General features: G+C 41.3%; 1 protein-coding gene across 2 annotated transcripts in view; it reads left to right on the top strand.

The window, feature by feature from the left end:
• Art4 (arginine methyltransferase 4) overlaps window positions 1–22,106 on the top strand; it is a 178,835-nt gene that overhangs the window by 94,217 nt on the left and 62,512 nt on the right. For both annotated transcript variants that reach the window (XM_080274219.1, XM_080274218.1), the window contains exon 10: window positions 20,564–20,751. In XM_080274219.1, the coding sequence (XP_080130345.1) occupies window positions 20,564–20,751 (188 nt within the window). The remainder of the gene's footprint in view (window positions 1–20,563; window positions 20,752–22,106) is intronic.

The raw sequence follows: 22,106 nt of genomic DNA, 5'->3' as shown, positions 1-22,106 counted from the left end.
TTTTATGTGTGCGGCATGCTGGGGAGAGCGGGTGATCATCAGGCGTGAAAGGATTGAACTTGATGGTGAGTCTCTTGAGTGTGTGGAAGAGTTTTGTTATTTGGGAGATATGTTATGTGCTGGAGGTGGGGCTGGAGCTAGCTCTATGGCTAGAGTTAGCTCTGTGGCTAGAGTGAGAAGTGGTTGGAAGTTCAGGGAGCTGTTTCCTTTCCTGACATTGAGAGGGCTCTCTCTATGTGCTAAGGTATGCAGCATGTGTTAGGAGTGTAATATTGTATGGTAGTGAGACCTGGACAGTAAAGGAAGAGGATATTCGCAGGCTCAAATGTACAGAAATGACAATGATTAGGTGGATGTGCAGTGCATCCTTGCGTGCAAGGCCTGGGGGGGGCTGGGTTTACGATGGAAGAGTTGAGAAGTAGGATGGGGCTGGAGTATATTGGTGTTGTGATGAGGAGAGGTAGATTGAAATGGTTTGGGCATGTTGAGAGGATGGGGGATGATAATTGGGTGCAGAAAGTGAGAAGTGTTAATATTGGTGGTGGGGGGGTGCGAGGGCTAGACCGAAAAAGACGAGGGACGAGGTCATTAAGTGCGACCTCAGGGTTTAGGGACTGAACAGGGAGACTGCCATAGATTGAGAAGCATGGAGAGCCGTCATTAGGTGACCAATACCGACGTATGCAAGCATGTTGGAGCCTTCAAAAACGAAATGAAACGAGATGAAACAGTACTCCCACACCAACCACGGGAGTTAGGTTCCTGAAAATCACCGTGGTTGGTATTGTAAACTTTATATGGGAATAATAGGGTTAGGGAAACTTTGGTCGAAAGTAAAAGGAGGTTAGTACTGAAGACTATAATAATACATAGAATAATGATCATACAGTAGTTGAGTGCACAATACAGTAGGTGATTTCACAAGGACGGTCTTCGAGATGTCTCTTAGTCACTAACTAACTTCCACGCACTTGTTATTCTTTTCTGATATCTACAGTATCTTTTATGTTATTTATTCACAATCCACTGTTTATGTCTGTATCACTTTACTGTTTTTTTGTTGTTCTTTTCACTTACAACTGGTTCATTTGATAACTTTTTATCATCAAGAGTGAAAGATGAGTTTTGGGCGAGAGTAGAAGCATGTATGGACAAGTTTGAGAGGAGCGAAAGAGTGCCGTTGATTGGAGACATGAATGGCAAAGTTGGGGATGTACAAGTGGATGGAGTGGTTGGTCAGTGGGGTGTGCCAGCTGAAGTATATGGGAATGGTAGTGCTTTGGTGGACATCTCTGCTTGTAAGGGGTTGGCAATAGCCAACACCTACTTTTGTCATAAGATGATCCACCGGTATACATGGAGAGTAATGAGGAGGATGGATGGTGAACTTGTTGAACGAAAGGCGATGATAGACTACGTGTGTGTGGATGAGCGAATGAGAAGACAAGTGTTGGATGCAAGAATGTGGAGAGGGTGGGGGAATGGAGTCTCGGACCATCACTTAGTGATGGCCAAGGTAGAGCTGCAAAGAAAGTGGTTGAGGAGACGAAGGGGAAGACAGGAGGAAGCAGCTCCTGTGAGAAGAGTGGAGAAATTGCAAGATAGTGAGAAAATGACAGAGTATAAGAGCATAGTGGAAGAAAGATTGGGAGGGTATGAGCTAGAGCAGATGTACGGGGTGGAAGACGTATGTATGATATTCACGGAAGAGATAGGCGCAGCGCGTGAGGCGGTTTGTGGAGTGAGGAGGAAATGCAAGGGTGCGCAAGGGACAGCATGGTGGAATGATGAGGTGAAACGAGCTGTGGAACAAAAGAAGAAGGCATATAGTGAATGGTTAGCGAGTAGAGGTAGGGGAGAAGATGAGAGTGAGAAGAGAGAGGTATATGTGAGCAAGAGAAGGGAGGTTAAGAGACTGGTGAAAGAGAGTAAGAAGAAAGTGGATGAAGAGTTTGGGAGGAATCTGAGTGTGAAATGGAGGGAGAGTAAGAAATTGTTTTGGAAGGAGGAAAAGAAAGTAAGGCAGTGTGAAAGAGGAAATAGTAGGGGAGTGAAAGATAGGAATAATAGATTGTTGGTGGAGAAGAGAGAGAAATTGAGGAGATGGAAGGAGCACTTTGAGGATTTGTTGAATGTAGAGAGTGAGAGCAGTGCGAGTATAAGTGGTTGGGGAATTACTGGGAGAAGAAGAGATGAGAGGAGGGAGGAAGAGATCAGTAGAGTGGAAGTAGTGGAAGCGATGAAGAAGATTAATTTGGGAAAGGCCCCAGGAATTGATGGAGTGTGTGGTGAAATGCTTAGGTATGGGGGTGAGATTGTTGTGGAGTGGATATGGAAGTTGTGTAGATTGGCTTGGGAAGAGGGAAGGGTTCCAGAGGACTGGAAATCAGGTATAATTGTTCCTTTATACAAAGGAAAAGGGGAGAGAGAAGTATGTGGTAACCATAGGGGTATTTGCCTTCTTAGTGTGACTGGTAAAATATATGGTAGAATACTCGCTGATAGGGTTAGGCATATGACAGAGGAGCTAGTTGTAGAAGAACAAGGGGGATTTAGGAAGGGAAAAAGGTGTGTAGATCAGATATTTGTTCTATGATGTTTAGTGGAGAAGTATCTAGAGAAGGGAAGGAAAGTGTATGCTGCCTTCATGGACTTGGAGAAAGCTTATGACAGAATAGATAGGCAAGGTATGTGGAAGGTATTAAGAATACATGGAGTGGAGGGGAATTTGTTGAGTGCTGTGAAGAGTATGTACGAGGGAGGTAGGGCTACGGGAGTGTATGGTGAGCTGAGTGAGTTCTTTGATCTCAATGTGGAACTGGAACAGGGTTGTTTGATGTCTCCATTGCTGTTTAATATATACATGGATGGGGTTGTAAAGGAGGTGCAAGGTAGGGCAGTGGATGTGGGGGTGGCTCTAATGAATGAGGGTGAGATTTGGAAGATTCCGGTGTTGCTGTTTGCTGATGATGCAGTATTGTTGAGTGAAGATGAATGGGAGTTGCAAGGTTTGGTGAATGAATTTGGGACAGTGTGTATGAGGAGGAAGCTGAAAGTTAATGTAAACAAAAGTAAAGTTATGGTGTTTGAGAGTAATGAAGTCACAGAGCGTGCAGTGAGGTTGGATGGTGAGGATATGGAGAATGTGAGTTATTCAAGTACTTAGGTAGTGTGATGAGTAAGGATGGAAGTTTGGGGGATGAAGTGCGTGAAAGGGTACAGCAGGGAAGGAAGGTTGTTGGTACACTGAAAGCAGTGATGAGAAATAAGGAGGTGAGTATGGACGTTAAGAAGTCACTGCATGATAGTATTTTGATCCCTACCCTGATGTATGGAAGCGAGGCGTGGACCTTGCAAGAGGGGAACAAGTCAAGAGTGAGAGCAGTGGAAATGAGTTACTTGAGAGGAGCATGTGGAGTGACGTGGAAGGACGTTGTGGGGTGGATGTGGATGTGGTTGAGAAGATCAGGAGAAATACACTGAGGTGGTTTGGACATGTGAAGAGAATGAAGAATGAAAGACTGACTAAGAGGGTGGATGTAGGTGAGGTGGAGGGAGGGGTAGACCGAGGATGAGGTGAAGGGATGGAGTTGAGAGGTTTATGAGGGAGGGGGGGGGGTGAGTTGGGAGGAGGGTAGTCAAATGGTGGGTGATAGAGCGACTTGGCATTTTGTCTGCGGCCACCCTTTGCGGGATTAGGGCGTCAGGCTATAGATATATAGATAGATAGATCAAATCACCTATTTTTCATTTACTATTCTGAATTGGATCATTCCTTCAGCACCAAGTTATATGATCATCACACCTTCATCAGTCATACTGAGTGTCACTATGAAATGCCAGTTTCAAGGTTTTGTGGTTACAGCACTAGTCTGGTTGCAGTGTGGATCTTATGCAGTCATTGGTCCATTCACTTAACACAGCAGTAAAGTATGCAAATAGTAACAAAAAATCCAAAAAGAGAAGTTGCCACTGGGGGAAACACAATGATCAGATGTACCCATGAATGGTTAAAGGCTACAGAAAAATGGTCCATAACAAAATCACTCTCATTAACCCCTCCATGGCCACTGGCGTTGAATGATGTTTAGCCAATAAATGGCCGCAGGCGTCATTTAAGTGCGGCCTATAAAAAACTGCAAAAGTTTTTGGGAAGTGAAGAAATGTTCTGAACGTCTTCAGACCGACCTACACTACACTCCCATACACCTCATCAAGAAGTTCAGAGCCTGCCACTGTGGTGAGTGGATTTTCAATTTTTTCACTCCTGGCCATGCTTAAACAAGCACAACTGCACCCATTATCTCGACCCAGGCAGAAAATATCATCTTCGTCCTCTCTTGCAAAACACACACAACCACCTGTTTACAATTATGAAGTAATACAGGCACAAACAAAAAAGCCATGATAATAAGTGAAAAATACATTTTTGTCTTGATAGCTTTACCTATTTGCTCAGGTTTGTTGTACTGATTTGGATCATTCGATGCAGTGTGACTTGTAGAAAACTGTGAAAACTTACGGGAAGTGAATAAACATCTGGGATGTGAGACTGACCTTCACTTCATGCTCTCACACCTCATTTGTCAGTTCACCACCTGCTGCCATGACGATTGGATGTACAATTTTTTTGCTCATGGCCATACCTAAACATACTTGGTTATACCCATTATCTCAACGCAGGCAGAAAATCTCATACTTTCCTACACTCACGACAGACAGGCAGCAACATATATTACGAAAACGGGGTAAAATGATATTGAAAGATGAATGTGTTATTACCAAAAAAATACATTTTCCCCCATCTGTAAACATATTTATTTCTGCTTTGTCTCTGTTTGTATTAATTAGACATTCATAGTTTTGAAACTGCATTATGATTTTATTTTTAGCCATGCACATGGTGTGGGAGCAGCAAGTTGTGACACAACTGCCAATTGGTAATCGGATCTGATCCTCCACTTTCATCTCCCATGGGAAAGCCTAGCCTCAGGGGATGGGCAATTTTCTCACTTAGGACTGAAAATTCAACCCTTTCACTCCCTTTTCCAGGCATGGGCACAACGATAACTTTAAAAATAACTCAAAACTACCATAAACATATTTTATATCAAAAAGGTGAAAAAATATTCTTAATATTTTTTTTTCAAGCCATTCCTAACATATTATGTATTGAAATCATTTGATATCATCATATCTCATATATGCGCAACATTTCAGCACCATTCACATTGTTTTGGGGGTAAAAAAAAAAAAAAAAAAAAAAAAAAAAGATACCTGCGAAGTTGCATTGCGGTAGCACCTCTTGGCGGTGAATGTCAGTTGCCAATATTTCTGCAACTTTTGCGCTCCATTGCAAGCCACAGAATGGGTCTAGGAAGCTGGGTTTTGCGCTGTTAGGTGCGTCTGAACTTTCTCTTCAGAAAATGGCCCCGACATTGACCTGGGATGCACAGAAAATTCTGAACCCATGGCCACGGAAGGGTTAAGAAAATCCAACATGCGTAAGTTGTCTGACGTGATAGATTGTCAGCAGTTAGATGGAATGTCACATTAATATGTTGAAAGATTTCATATTTGTGGGAGCGAAGTGCAAAGTGATGATGTGTAGCATAAGCAACCACAGACTCTGATTTCACAGTACAATAATCAGGGGCCCTGTACAAACCAGTTGCAGATACTGATCGAAAAGGAGTTCCTGGACAAATGGTACTAACAGGGATTGGGGTACTGAAGAAGAAATATTGGATATGGTTTAGACGACCATGGTGCACTGGGAGCTTGGGGGCTGGAATGATGGAACAGACAGCTTGTACTGAAAAATTACGAACGAAGGCAGATTCGCAGGGAGCAGCACTACCAGGAAAGATTGTCTGGAGATAAGCAGCGCAAAGTCGAAGATAAGCAGCGCAAAGTCGAGAGTTAGGTGTAGGAAAAGCACGCCCACTGAGATCTTTGGAGGATGTGAAAGCAACAGAGACATGATCATGGGATAGAAGGAAGTACTTCGAGGAAACAGAGGCCTGAAACAAGGAGTTATTGTACAAGAAAGGAAAAGGAATGATGTGCAAGAGATCGAATGTGATAGAAGAACGAAGAGGGATGTGAACAACAATTTCTTTTGTGAGGGAAGTGGCCTCAAGTACTGGGTAGTAGTATTCTAAAGAGGAGAAGGAAAGCACTGGAGACAAGTAAAAAGTGGAGCGAGCCCATTCCAGTGCAGAGTGGAGGTCGGAGATAGGTACAGGCAGACCTTGAGCCGTGATACCCCTAGATGCAATAGCCTGTCATGGCGATGGGGGAAGAAATACCACCCTATTCCGCCAAACAATGGCCAAACCCCGGTATAACGATTTTTTTTTTTTTACTGATTTTGATGATATTTTAGACTTAAATTTTGTTTTTAGATTTATTTAAGACTTAGATTAATGTATTTTAGTCATAGGTGGGGTGAACATTGTCATTTGGGTCACAGTTTACTAAGTTAGATTTTTTTCCAGATTTAAAAAAAATTATTTTCATATTTTATTTTTGAGTTTAGGTGAGTTATTAACTGCTGTTAGGGATGGTTTAGCTTGTTTTAAAGCAATTGGGGGTTTAGGTCAGCTGGAAACTTGTTTTTGGACTCCTCTGGGTGGGTTTAGGACTTGGTTGGGGGGGAAACCCAAGGCTCAAAAATACATCCCTATACTTAACATGTTAAATCTACCTCAAAATATGAGACCTCGCCTAGCGATGGGTTTTTACATAACCAATTCATCGTTAAACTAGGGTATGCCTGTACTGAGTCTGTAGTGACACGACCACCGACAGCATCAACTAGAATACGAACTAAGGTAGTAACTTGGGAGAGAAGAGAGTCTAGGGAGACTTGTAGGTTGTACATGTGTAGTTTGACATATAATAATTCTGAGACAATATTAAATTTGAGATGTCCTTTTTAGAATTCCTGTGAAGTTGTTTATTGTGTATGTGATGTCATTTGATTGGATTGTGATCTTCAGTGACATAGAGTGTTGAACTTTGATAACTCTGTTTTGAGGCTCTAGGGCTCTGACTAATGCAACAAGGTCAGATTTGAATCCAGAAAGGTCACAAGTGGTTGCTACACCAAATAAGCCACTTAGAATTTCTCCCCCAAGATCAAAGACTCCACGCTTCACCTGTGAACGACCTACAGATGTTTGGTTAGAGAAAGTGTCATTTAAGTGGAAGAATTTCATCCTAACGTAGTCAAATTTCCCATGGATGGTTAAGTACAGTAAAGTGGGTACCAGAGTGCATCTTTGTCGTATTTCTCCTTGATGGCAGATAGAAGGGCCTCTATCTCAAGGTGGTGTGTGAAGTCGGTCAGGGCAGTGGCCATGGTGGCCAGCAGCTCAAGGTTATAATGCAAGGAGACTACTTTTTCTACCATCTTCACCTCGTCTCCTGCGTCAACCGAAGCCCCGTGCTGTATGACACCAATGTCCTCACCCAACCCAGACCCTGCTAGGGTCAGCACTGCCAGCAGGTGGACCCACTTACCTATAAGACAAGTTTACCTAAAAAACAAGTTAAAAAGGCAATGAAGATTTGGAATAATCAGGGAATGGCAAGACCGGGGCTTGTGCAAGAACAGTTTTCAGGGTGATAAACGCAGTAGCTTGTTCATCGGACTACAAAACAGGCTCATCTCTCTTCAACAGTTTAGTCAGTGGCACAGCAGTTTGGGCATACCCCATGATGAAATGATGATAGTAGCCACTAAGACAAAGGAAACTACGCACTGCATGTGTGTTGGTAGGTGTAGGGAAGTTTGTCACTGCATTTACGTTTTTGTCCAATGTATGAATGCCATTAGCATTGATGACATGTCTTTGGAACTTTAGCTTCTTATATAAGAGGTGACACTTATGACAGCTTGATTTTAAGTCCAGCTTGTTTGAACCTAGTAATACCTCTGCCAATTTCTCTAAGTGCTCCTCGACAGAGCAACTAGCGATAATGACATCATCAAGATAAGCAAAGACTGAGTGGCCCATCATGCCAGCGAAGACTGTGCGAATTAACTGCATGAACGCCGACAGGGCTTATCTCAAACCAAACGGAAGTCTATGAAACTTAATGATCAGATGGGGTACTGAAGGCAGTAATTGGATGAGACGATTCTTCCATTTCTACTTGCCAGTAGCCACTTGAGATCCAGGAAGGAAAAAACACAATTATCTCCCAAGGATTCCAATAGATCAGTTAGCACTAGAATTGGGAACCTGTCCGGAACTGTCAAGGCATTGACGTGGCAGTAATCAGTTACAGGGCATAACTTACCACCATTCTTTGGAATGAGGAATAACAGACTGTTCCAAGGTCTGTCAGAGTGGTTGATATTGTTGGACTCCAACATTTCCTGAATGAGACGATCAACCTGTTGATGTTGACTTTGAGGTAAATGATGAGGTTGAGCATCAAGGTGCAATTTGATGGAGTACTTTACAAGACTAGTTTTGCCCATGTTCTCACTGGGTAGGTCCACAACTTCATGATAGTCTCGCAAAAGATCAGGTAACTGACTTCTGTACTCTGGATAATCGCCCCATTTCTCATGAGATTCAAGAGTAGTTTGGGTGGTATTGTCAGTAGAGTGAACAACTGAGCACACATCTGGGACTGAGTGTGGGAAATCTTGGCATACATGTACGGCAGCCGCTGGGTATACCAAAAAATCACCAATCTGTGTCCCAGTACACAGCTTAAGTGGGGCATTAGTAGTGTTTGCTAGGTACAGATAGCATAAGCCATTGTCTGACACCAAGCACATTGCAGACCCGTAACTCAAATCCTTAACACGACAGGTCTCAGGCTTAGAAATAGCAGTGACACTGCTAGGTGACCTAACAATCCTCAGAGCAACCTTATTATTTACATTAGGGGGCAAAACCATGCACTGTTTTACCATTGCTCGGTTGATCATTGAGGAATGAATGGGGTCTTTTAATGGCAATGAGGTATGTAATAATGAGTTCAATGACGGCTCAGTGCCACAGGATGGCTCACCAGGACGATCTATATCAGAATCAGGGTTAGACTCTGATGAGTACAGGGAGTCGGGGATGTCAGAGAATGACGAATCAGTAGGGGAGACAGTAACTGTATCAACTGGTGACTGGGAAACTGGGTCTGTGATACCTGGCACAAACAAATCTTGAATAGTAACACTCCCTCGTGTTGGTAACACACAGATATTTTTGTTTGCCTTGGTTTGTACACCTGTTAGGATGTAAGCAGGACAGCTAATCCGGAGTGTAACATAGAATTCAACTATGAATGGATCTGTCGAATCATGGAGAGAAATTTGAAGCTGTGTTTTGCCTTTAATGTCTAAATATAATCCATCCACCATGCATAGATTTCAGTGCGGGGGCTCAAGGAAGCTAACATGTTTCAATCTCTTACATTGAATTTTTGTTAATGCCCCTTCAGGTAGTTGACGGCAGAACTTGAATCCATAAAAAGTGAGACATCAACCTGACCACATTTTCCATGCACAGTTACCCCTAAATAGTCATACACGAACAGTACTGAGGGCAGTGCATTGTGTTGGGTGACTGGTACATTCGGTGCTTTTGAATGTTGTGCTCCACTCCCCCCGACTGACTACGTGCAAGGTAACAACACCTCTGTAGTATGAGTAATGGAGTCTGTATGATACTTGCAATAAGGATGGCACAGTCCATGCTTGCAAGAACACCTTGATTCGCGATGACCAGCTAAACCACAATGCGAGCATATGATGGAGGACTGTTGGCTGCGACACGTAGTTGACTGGTCAGATTGCTTTGCCCGAGGCACACTCGACAGATCATGATTATTAGCATGTGATTGGCGTTGTGAGGGAGAATGAGCATTGCTTGTGGGACCTCTGGTAGTTGGCTGTGAATGTGAAAAGTCAGTTGAGATATGAGCGGGTGTTACAAACCATGCAGTGGCATCCGTAGAGTGTGTAGGTGTGATGTGAAAATTCCCTTGACGAGTAACATGTGAGCCTAATCATTCGTTTATCTCTTTGGAAACTTCTAACAACTCATCTGGTTGGAAACCAATTTGTAAGGCAGTTTCATATAATATAAGGTATCCCATCAAATGACAGGAATCTTTTAATTTGATGATCTCGTCTCCACTGACACTAGTGACCCATGTTGGGTTATCTCAGAAGCTGTTCATTCACTACTTTGGTTGCCTCATGTAAGGTGGTTCCTTTGGGTGATATAAGCATGTCGTCATGCATTTGCTTTAGGAGAGTAGGGAAGACAGTGAGAGAAACTTGTTTTGAATGAGCACAACAGAATTTAATTAACTTCTTGCAAAAATCAGCAAATTTGATGCAGTGGTCAAAGTACCCTGATCGCAACCCGGCACTCTTGCACGATTTGCTTTGATCAGATTTGCTTATAAGGTAAAAGATCTTCAGTGATTCGTTTTTGTAATGCCTGCTCACAGTCTGTTTCTGCTTCGTGGAGAAAATCATAAATAGAAAGGGAAGAATCCTCAACAGTAAATTTTGGGTGGTTAATATCATCTAGGAAAATTGACCGTGGAAGGGGGACTTGAGTTACCATCGCAGCATGATGTTGAGGTGGCAAAGATGTGGGAGTTGTCACTGTCTTAAGTTGAGATTGTGTGTGGGAAGAGGCTGTTGTAATGGAGGTGGTGTGTGTCAAGGTTGGTGGTGGCATAGTTGTAGCAGCACGTAAAGACAGAGGCAGTGGTGAATGTTGTGGAAGTTCTAGAGAATCAGTTTGGGAAGGTGGAGTTAGAGTATCAGATTTAATATAATCTAGATTTCTGCAGTGGTTGTAGGATTTGGATAAGTGGTAGTAGATGTGGTAGAAGTAGTTGCAGTAACAAAGGAAGTACAGTAGTCAAGGTAGTTGCTTGAGATTTAAAGTACGATTTCCCACTACATAAGAATGTTACGTCATCATCACTAACATTATCATTATTTTCACAGTCATATTCAGTTGGAGAGAGATCGACTTTCCTAAAGAAGTTCATTAACCCCTACACCGCGGGCTTGTTTACCAATAACTTGCGTGTGCCGCGGGGTTATTTGGGCTCCGACAGACTCTCAAAAAATATTTGCCAAAAATCAGTTATTAGTCCTAGAATAATAAAATTACATATGCTTGTGGCACATACCTTCAGCTTTCTCCTGGAATGATTGTTGAGCCTTCGTCGGTTACCGTAGGACTTGTGGAGACCTCTGAAGTAGGGTAACGAAGTCTCCACTTTACACTTCCCGACAACCCGTAATATGATTACCACAGCCAGATACAAACACTATAAACACTATTCTACAATTTTCAAGTAGTTTGGGATCCATACTAAAAAAAAAAAACACTGTGAAAGCAATGGAAATTACGAGCGCGTCTGATCGTCGCACTGGCACTAGTTCGCTCATGGTAGCCTGTCATTTATTATTCATAAAACCCCTCACACTTTATATTTCTATTACTATATAACACTTATATATATCTACAGTCTTTATCCATAAGTTTCCTTCAGTAGTATTAGTTTATTGTCACTGTAGGGATTCAATTTCTTTCAGTAAAATACGTAGCATTCACTTTCTCGTCCTGTATACTGGCATTGAGAGTGAATGTCACTTTCATCTTCACTCTCATAACTCATAGCATTCAGACATGCTAGAGTGAAACTTTCACTTTCATTACTCCTAGGGTATATACTCGTAATCTTATAATACTACTCATTTACATTTCTATTTACGTTCTCTATTTTATTTACGTTATTTACATTTCTATTTTATTTACACTGTGTTGTGCACTGTCACTTGAAATAACTTATAAAACTATTTTCCATTGTTCACGTATATTTACATTCATTACTTTCACTTGCTGTTTACACATTATTTACACATTATTTACAATTCCACTTGCACTGTTTTACTCAATAGAAAGATCATAGTCACTCTTTTATCAATTGTCAGCCCTTTACCTCTTTCCACACGAGGTTTAGTAGGGGGTAAAGGTCACAGAGCCATTTGCATGGGGGTGAAAAAAAGGCCTTGAAGTCAGCAAGATGAAACGTACGTCCTCTCACTTCGGAAGATGAGAGTACAGTACACTGATAACGCAGGGGCAGCCTAGAGGCCTGCTTTAGGGGTTATTCAGAGTTACCAATATTACTTCTTGAAACAGCTAAGTCTAGCACTGATATGATTGGCAGGAAATCTAGACAATACATTATAAATCTGGTAGTTCCAGGTGAATGTAAATATTCTCCCTTCCCTCCTTACATGTATATTTATTACGAAAATAGATTAGAGGCCTACTTAGGAGATATATAATCAGAGCTACCAATGTTAAATCTTGAAACAGCTTTGTGTAGCACTGATATGATTGGCAGGAAATCTAGACAATACATTATAAATTAGGTAGTTCCAGGTGAATGTAAATATCATTTAGGCTTCTCCCTTCTCTCCTTACATGTATATTTATTACGAAAATAGATTATACGGCATATTTCAAGGGGAAAAAAACACCGAAAATTAGCGAACGAGTGCACGTGAGGTGTTGTCAGGTGATAATTAGCCAATTCCAGGTGTATGGCACTCTCACTTACCTGATTTCTTACTTGTATATATTATTTGGTATAAGAATACGACATAGGGCTTATTTCAATGGATGAAATCAGTGAAAAATTCCAGGGAAGATTTACTTAGCGTTGCATGGCCGGGCAGGCGAGAGCATAGGGTAATGGAGGGGGGGTAGGGAGGGGAGTCAAGAACGGGGAGAAATGGCTAAATTGTCAACAATGGATGGGAGTACAGATGAGATTAGGAGTGCTGACTAGTGTTGGACATTGTCAGTACTGATAGATGATACAAGCCCCCACTGGAAAGCCTGGGTGAATTCAAAATAACACAGAATCACAAAAGCGATGCCCCGCGGTATGATCCCTTGCTCCCAAGCGTCACGAAAGTGACGCCCCGCGGTTAAGGGGTTAATAGAGGGAGAAAAAAAATAAATAAATAAATATACTACTGTGAATTATAAACAGTTAGTAGTCTATGAAGAAATATGATTTACATACAGTGAATGTAAATGGGAGTAAAAGGGTTATATACAGTGAAACTTTGGTTCAAGATAGTAGCTTGGAGAATATAGAATAAAGTAGAATTGGGTAACTGAAAAAAAAAAAATGATTATAATGTAATAAAATTAAATCAATAATATAGTCACAGTCTGTAGAGAAAGCTGCACACTCTCTGTAGAAACTAATGGAGTGGTTAGATGAAGTAGTGCTTGGTGTTTTACTCAGATGGCGGGTGGGAAGAGAGTGGTTGAGCAGGGCAATAGGGTTTAATTGCCGCCTTGAAAGGTATTGCAAAGATAATGCAATACCTTTCATAGACAGCTGGGACCGGTTTTATGGACGGAGTGCCTTGTGTAGTTGGGATGGGACTCAGCAGGCAGGGAGGTACTGTTTTAGCTGGAATGATAGATAGGGAGATGGAGGGATTTTTTCGAGGTTGAGAAGTAGGTGTACAGGAAGTTGCAGCAACTACACTCAGAAATCATTTTTACCATGTTTGGATAGATGCATCAATACTTGCAAAATTAAGAACAGAAGTTCAACCATTAGTGTAGATACATCCACTCAGGCACCTCAAATTGAGCAGGCGATGATAGATGATAGAACAAGCGATGATAGAAGGGCGATAAGCGATAGTACAAAAAATTGTTATATTAGTAAAGTAAAGAGTTTCTCAGTTAGTAATAAAATAAACAACAGTAAATGCCAAGGTAGAGGCATAACAACTAGTAATAATCTGAAAGTGTACTACACAAACAGCCGGAGTTTACGTAATAAAATGGATGAACTGAGAGCTTTAATTTGTACAGAGAAAATAGACATTGCTGTTATTAGCGAAACTTGGATGAATACAGACTCTCGAGAATTTTTAGCAGAATATCAGATAAAAGGCTATAATATTTTTGTCAAGACGTCAGGGAAGAAAGGGGGGAGGGGTAGCTATTTATGTAAAGGATTCATTAAACTGTTACAATAAAGCAGACAAAGTAAACTGGGACACAGAAAGTGTCTGGGTCGAAATTAGTAACAATAGGGAGAAATTAGTCTTAAGAGCAATTTACAGATCTCCTAAATTAAGTAGAGCTGATAGTAAATACCTTTGGGAGGAAATTAGGAAAGCATCACAGTCCAGCTTAATAATAATTTTAGGGGACCTTAATCTACCAAGGATAGATTGTAGGAATCAGACAGGGGATGCAGAGTCAGAGGAATTTCTAGAGGTAGTACAGGATAATTCCTTTATCAGTATATCAGGGAGCCCACCAGAGGTAATAATATACTAGATTTGGTTTTAGCTAATAAAGAAAATATCATCAGTGATATAGAGGTTTGTGGACGACTTGGTAATAGCGATCATGAAGAAATCAAGTTCAAATTTATTTGGGACGTCTGTTCCACTGAAAACACCTCCACCGTTCCTAATTTTCGTCTAGGAGATTTCGATGGCTTAAGAGCTTATTTTCGAACGGTATTCCACAGGGAGATTACCTATTTGAGGGAATGCCAAGTCAGTGGGGAAGCCCAGGTCATAGGTGTGGGGCAGGAAACACGTGGGAATGTCCGTCAGGTGTCTGTGAGGGGGGAGGTGGTAGATAGGAATGTAGTCCAGGTGACGGGAATTAACTCAGCTCCAGTACCAAACAGACGTTCGACCAGTGAGAAGTATAACGAGTTAATAAATACAATACACGGAGGCCAAGATAGATATATCCCTTCAAAACCGTTTAGAACGAATAATTCAGAACCAAGATGGTTAAACAACAGATTAAAATCTCTCATAGGCCAAAGGAAAGGAATATATAGAAAAATAAAACATGGAGAGGAACACTTACGTAACCGGTACACGATTTTAAATAGAGAAGTAAAGAGGGAGATAAGAAAAGCAAAGAGAGGTTATGAAATTAAGGTTGCTAGTGAATCAAAAGAAAACCCCAAGGGTTTTTATCAAATGTACCGTATGAAAATATAGATAGGATAGGACCACTCAGAACAGAATCAGGTGACATTACCAGTGAAGATAAAGAAATGTGCCCCATCCTAAATAATTATTTCATATCAGTATTCACCAAGGAAAATCTAGACCTGGTCTCTCAAGCAGCAAATATTTACGATGAGAATACGGAAAATATTCTTAGTAAAATATCCGATAGTAAGGAGGACGTATTGAAAGAAATTAATAAGTTAAAACCTCAGAAATCGCCAGGTCCGGACGATATATATGCAAAAATTATAAAAGAAACCAAAGAAGAATTATGTCAGCCACTTTTAACATTATTTAATGACTCTTTAAGTTCAGAAGTTCCAGAGGCGTGGAAGACCGCAAACGTAGTGCCCATCTTTAAAAAGGGTGATAAAACAGCTGCATCGAATTATCGTCCGATAAGTCTAACGTCAGTAGTAGGAAAAATGTTAGAGTCAATTTTGGCAAATAAGATTAGAGAACACTTAGAAAGATTTAATCATATAAACGAAAGTCAGCACGGATTCAGGCAAGGACGATCCTGCCTCACAAACTTCTTGTCATTCTACTCGGGGGTCTATGAGGCACTAGATAGCGATAAAGCTTACGATGTTATTTATCTGGACTTTAGTAAAGCTTTTGATAGGGTCCCACACGAAAGGTTAGTTATAAAGGTTCGAGCACACGGTTTAGACGGCGATATCTTTAAATGGATAGAATCCTGGCTGAAAGGACGAAAGCAGAGAGTATTAATAAATGGAACTAAGTCGGACTGGGGATAACTAGCGGTGTACCACAGGGTTCAGTACTGGGTCCCTTATTATTTATTTTATTTATAAATGATCTAGACTTAGGAGTCAATAGCAGCATCAGCAAATTTGCCGACGATTCAAAAATAGGGCGTATCATTAACTCGACTGACGATTGCCATAACTCACAAAAAGACCTCGATACATTGTCCAAATGGTCTAAAACTTGGCAAATGGAATTTAACATTGAAAAATGTAAATTACTTAACGTAGGCAAGACCACTGGAGACACTAAATACAGCTTAGATAACAAAGAAATTAGCAAATCGGAATAGGAGTTATGATTAGTAACGACCTTAAACCAAGGCAACAGTGTATTAATGCGAGAAATAAAGCAAATAGGGTCCTAGGATTTATTTCGAGAAGCGTGAGCAATAGATCATCAAAAGTAATACTGAAACTTTATCTAGCATTAGTAAGGCCACATTTAGACTACGCAGTACAATTTTGGTGTCCTTACTATAGAATGGATATTAACTCGTTAGATAATGTACAGAGAAGAATGACAAAAATGATACATGACGTCCGGAACCTGTCATATGAAGACAGACTGAAAAGACATAAGTCTGCATTCGCTAGAGAGGCGTAGAGTAAGCGGAGGCTTAATTGCGGTGTTTAAGTGGATGAAGGGTATAAATAAGGGAGATATTAGCAAGGTACTTAAAGTGAGCATACAGGATAGAACTAGAAATAATGGTTTCAAACTAGAAAAATTCCGTTTCAGTAAGGAAGTAGGTAGAAATTGGTTTGGTAAAAGAGTAGTAGACGAATGGAATAAGCTACCTAGTAAAGTAGTTGCTGCCTCTTCCATTGAGAGTTTCAAGCATAGGCTAGATAAGCATATGACTAATAAGGGGTGGATATAGAAAAAAGAAAATCTTATAGCCAATACTATTCATAATTTTTCCTTTTCAGGTTACACTATGATACTCTTTATTCTCCTTTCACACTTTCCTGTAAAATGTCCACGCCAGTTTTTCAATACTGTGTGGTGTTCTTTCTGACTTTTTCCTGCCGGCTTCGGCTGGAGGGTTTGGAGGGCGGAGGAGAGCCTTCTTCTTTGCTATCCTTATCTCATTCTAGTAGTTCAGTTACTCTTCTAGGAGCTGCCTAGCATGGGCCAACCGGCCTACTGCAGTTATCCTCTCCTTATCTTCTTATGTTCTGTGTTCTTATATGAATATTTACATCAGAGAATATATGAATATTCTCTGTATACCATGGGTTGAAAACGAGTGTTCAGTTGAAAGCAGACTATTGTAGCATGTGGCGGCGAGCTTCTCCCATGGAAGGTGTTGATTGGGCAGAGGAGAATGTGACATAGCCAGGAGGCACTGAAACACCAGGCAAAGTGGGTAAGCTGATAGGAGAGGAAGACTGTGACGTAGAGCACAATAATTGGCCACTCTCCCTCCTCATTGACATCAGGGCGGGTTGGTGGTGGTGATTCACTGGGCATGGCAAGGTGTGGTGGAGGTGGTTGGGGATGTGATGGGGGTAAATCACCAAACCATGGTAGAGTGTGGTGATGTGCTGGTTGGTTGTGCAGGACTAGTGGTTGGGGTGGGTAGTGGCCATAGAGTGGTGGGGAAGAACTAACCAGAGTTGTGACGACCTAGTAGTAGGTGGGGATTGGTGTGTGTTGAAGATCTCACCATAACAGAACCACACCAAAAATCAAGTGAACAGAGTGCAGTGCGGTAGGCTGGAGGCTGAGGGCATGAACAGAATGTAGTCATGGAGGGTAAGGTATGAGCAAGGGGCAGTTGCACAGAGGTTGCCTGCAGGAGATGTGAAATGGATGTTCATCCCACATGCTAGCCATATCTCACTTGCTAGCCACCACTTGTAAACCCCTCTCTTGTGGAATGTAGGTAAGTCCAAAGTCTGGTGCTATATTGCGGATATACATTTACACGAGAACTGCGCAGGTCTTACCCCCCACCACACCATTTCTGTATCTGCCATCCGAGGCTGGCGCGCTCCTCTCTCTCTCTCTCTCTCTAGTAATAGACAGTGTGTAAGTAGAATTCAAACTGTTTCTAGACCTTAGGTAAAGGAAAAAGGTCACATAGCCCTTCAACATACATACAACATGGAACACACTTATAGATTACTGTTTACGTACTACTGTACTATAGTAGTACTGTATTTACTCGCGTAAATTTGCGGCTTTGGTGTGGCCCGCACCTGTGTACAATGGTGCCACGTTTCCCCAACTTGCGATGTGAAACGGAAACTATTTATGTACACAGCATCACTAATACGATAAATTCAGATGAAAAACTTACACTTGTGTATTTTGATGGATGAATCAACAGTAATCGTATTTTGCATAAAATATTTATACAGTATCACAGAAACATGGCATGCATATTGTACAGTGTTGCTAAAAGAAATTGTAGTCACTTTTAATGGTTTTTAGCGTAGTTTTAGGGTGGGTAATAATATCACAGTTATGGATAGAAGATAATGAGCCTGAAAACAAGAAGAAATATGCCAATATCCAAAGTAAAAGAAATAATTCATATAATTCTTGTGAGTGTCAACACTGACACACCCAGTCTGGCCTAAGGTAAAGTACGTAGGCTACCTCCAGAGACCCAAGCATAGCTTGTACAGGTGTTGCTAGGGAAAAATGCTTACATTTACTGGCTTTTACCGTAATTTTAAGGGCGGGGAATATTCACATTTATAATCATAAGCTAATATGCAGGACAAAGTAGTAGGCATATGCCAATACCGGAAAAAAAAAAAAAAAAAAAAAAAAAAAAAACCTCACTCGCGAGCGGCAACACTTCCACACCCAGTCGGTGGCCTTGACTTCAAGGGTGATGTGGAAATGATGTCAGATTTACAATATATGCAATATTATGTAAAAGAAAATATCCAAAATGTCTCTTGCAATAAAAGAGAGAGAGAGAGAGGCAGGCAGGAGAGGGACAAGGTTGAATGCATTGTCGGCATGACGGGGGGTGGTGGTGGTGGTGGTGGAGGCATTGTCAGGCTGAGAGAGAGAGAGATGGAGGAAGGGGAAAGAGAATGAATGAAAATCAATCATGGTACTGCAATAACGGGTCATCTGTTGCCGTATACAAAAAATGATAAATATCACTAAATATAACAAAACCAAATTAACAAATGAAAGCACAATTATAAATAACTTATAAAAGAATCAAAAGTACTCAGGGTGGCTCACATCTCCCGCCAGGAGAGAGAGAGAGAGAGAACGGTATAGAAAACGTGGCAACACTGTACACAGGTGCGGGCCACACCACAGGCGCACATTTACGCGAGTACTTCTCACTTGATGTAGTGCTGCCTACTCCTTCCTTAGCTTTTATCATTCTTTTTCTGTGCCTTCCCTCCTCTCTTCCTATTTCTCCCATCTTTCCTGTCACTTCTTATTGTTTTTCTTTCCTTTACAGGTGGCTTTACATTGAATGACAAGCCTAATGGTTTCCTGTAAGCCAAGAAACCATGTACAACGCTGGGTGGTAACCATATAACCAAACCCTACGTGCTCCCTACGTGTCAACAAGTGGGTTGGTGGAGGGTTAGTGCCCCTCCCCGTAAAACGAGTAACTCAAAGTCAAATGGCCACCCCTTACGGGATTATGGCTTCTGGCAGTAGATAGTAGATAGACTACTATAGTTTACAGGTGGTTGCACATTGCCTGAAACATTTTTCAAGGTCGATTTTCGGTATCTCCTGCAGGTGCTTCATCACATTCATCAGGATCTCTTCTTTCTTCACAAATTAGGAACCCTTCAGCAGTTGGGGAAATAACCAAAAGTCACACGGAGCCATGTCTGGTGAGTGGGGATCCTGCTTGACCTGTGGGATATTGCGCTTGGCCAAAAATTCCTGAATCAGTTCAGGAGAATGGGCAGGGGCATTGTTATGGTACAGTTTCCAACTTGTTGTTTTCCAAAGGTCTGGTCTCTTTTTCCGAACTGTGTCATGAAGTCTACCGATAACGTGAAGGTAGTAATGTTTGTTGACAGTTTGACCATCTGGTATGTGTTCGTGATGCACAACACCATGGTAGGCGAAAAAAACTGTCAGCATGCGAGTGCATTTCACCTTGCAGCGGGCTTTTTGAGCCTTTTTTTGGCCAAGACGACCCTGCATGTATCCACTGGGATGAATGTACTTTGGTTTCTGGGCTATACCTGTATGCCCAAGTCTCATCTCAAGTGATAAAAGTCTTCAGAAACTCTGGATCGCAATTTGCACATTCCAACATGTCTTGAGCAGCATTCATCTGTGAGAAGAGGTCATGGCAACTGTGATGAAGCACATGCTGGAGATACCGAAAACCGACTTTGAAAAATATTTCAGGGATTGGAAAGAACACTGGGCTACTTGTGTCAAGGTGGAAGGGGCCTACTAGGTCCATGAACATGAGTTCTGTGTCATGAGTAAACTGTTTCTAGTGTGTTCTGTTGCAGGTTGGACAATTGTTGCACTTATGCAGATTAAAATAATTAGGATCAGCTTTAGTATGTTTTCTGTTTTGTTAAGGATGTTGCCTTAAATCATTCCATTACCTGTGTTGGGAGGTAATGTATGACAGCAATATTTTCTGTGGAGAAACTTCATTTAACCATACATGAGTGTCTTAAGTTGATATTTTTTATATATCCATATTTAAGTGTATCAGTACATAAACATTTGGACCTCCTTCCTTTGCAGACAGTCGTACAATGTGAATCTGACGGTACGTGTGGAGGGAACTAATACTATGTCCACAAACTCCTTGGACCTTAAGAATCCATACTTTCGTTACACTGGTGTGGCGCCGCAACCTCCTCCAGGCAACAACACAGTCTCCCCCTCAGAGGCTTACTGGGGCACAGTCGATGCTCAGGGGGCCAAACAGGGTGGGTACTGTAAGAGACTATATTTTTGTATATGTGTTGTTTGTGTGGTTGTGAAATAATAACTACAGTAGAGCGATAACACAAAATAATTCATAATGGTGATTACTGTTTTTCATATCGCAGTTTTTGGGCTTAAAATAATGAAATGCTGTGGTAGCATATGCCTTTGTTTAAGAAGTCACCAGTCTGTGCGTGACTCAAGTTAGACAAAAAACATGTCATTGTGTCTTCAGGATACTAGAGTGAGGTATTGGTAACATAAATTGGAAGACATTGCCTGTGTTTAATGGAGTTTATTAGTTTTGATAACTTTTCATATGAAGAGCCCTGTGGAGTAATCTGAATGTCCCAAACTTGATAAACATTTTTTTTTATTTTTTATGGTCTCTTATGAGTTCTGTCATGGAGCAGTCATGAAAATGATATGAGACACTTCATGGAGGAACTCTGAAGATGCTGTTTGTCCATAAGTCCATACAGTGCAGCCCCATTTTACGATGCCCCTGGTATGCAATAAATCACCACAACGATAGTTAAAAAGTTATACCTTGTCTCATTACAGTGTTAAAAAATTAACCGCAATTTCACTACAATTGTATTTTTGATGGCTGCCTTTGAGAATCTTGCGCTGACTGGGTGATGCACGCAAGCCAAAATGGCCGCCCAGTGTTTACATTTGCTGTGATCGCTGCCTTTCGTTCTAGTTCGTGCATGAAAGGCCACTGAAACACCATTGTTATTTCCAGATAACAGTGCAAGTGCTTAACAAATAGTTCAGTGTGCAATATTAACCCTTTGATGCTAGGCTTATTTGGGCTTTGCCTTCCTCTCCTTGTGGGCATATTTCCCAATATAGCCTTTTTTTCAAACCTTCATATCAGGGAAAGAATAGCAGTTAGGGAAACAAATTAAAAAGCATAATGGTCACCAACTCTTTGTCTTGTGAATTAAAGCATCCCCAGGTCTGCAGGTGGTCGTGCCTTAAATTGTTTTTGGGCTCATTTGGGTGGGTTTAGGACTTGGTTGGGGGGGGGGGGAATCCAAGTCTCAAAAACGCATCCCTATACTGTATGTGTTAAATCTACTCCGAGATACGATACCCCGCCTAACAATTCGTTTTTACTTAACCTATTGCATTGTTAAACTGGGGTATACCTGTGTGATCTTTCCAAGATAAATTTTGAGAGAATGAAACCCCAAGTATGTTCAAAGATGATGCAGAATTGATTTGGGTATCGTTAGAAATTAGAGGATATTCCCGTGGTAGATCTTGATGGGTCGAAAGATGTAAGAACTAAGATTACTTTTATCCCAGTCAGAAATATGAGCCAAGTCAGACATTTAAGTGTGCCATA

This window comes from Coenobita brevimanus, chromosome 57, assembly GCF_032717465.1.
Source record: "Coenobita brevimanus isolate Jiangsu-jjx chromosome 57, ASM3271746v2, whole genome shotgun sequence".
Taxonomy (NCBI): Eukaryota; Metazoa; Arthropoda; class Malacostraca; order Decapoda; family Coenobitidae; genus Coenobita; species Coenobita brevimanus.
Note: the sequence above shows the minus strand (reverse complement) of the source record. Positions and strands in the feature narration are given on the sequence as shown.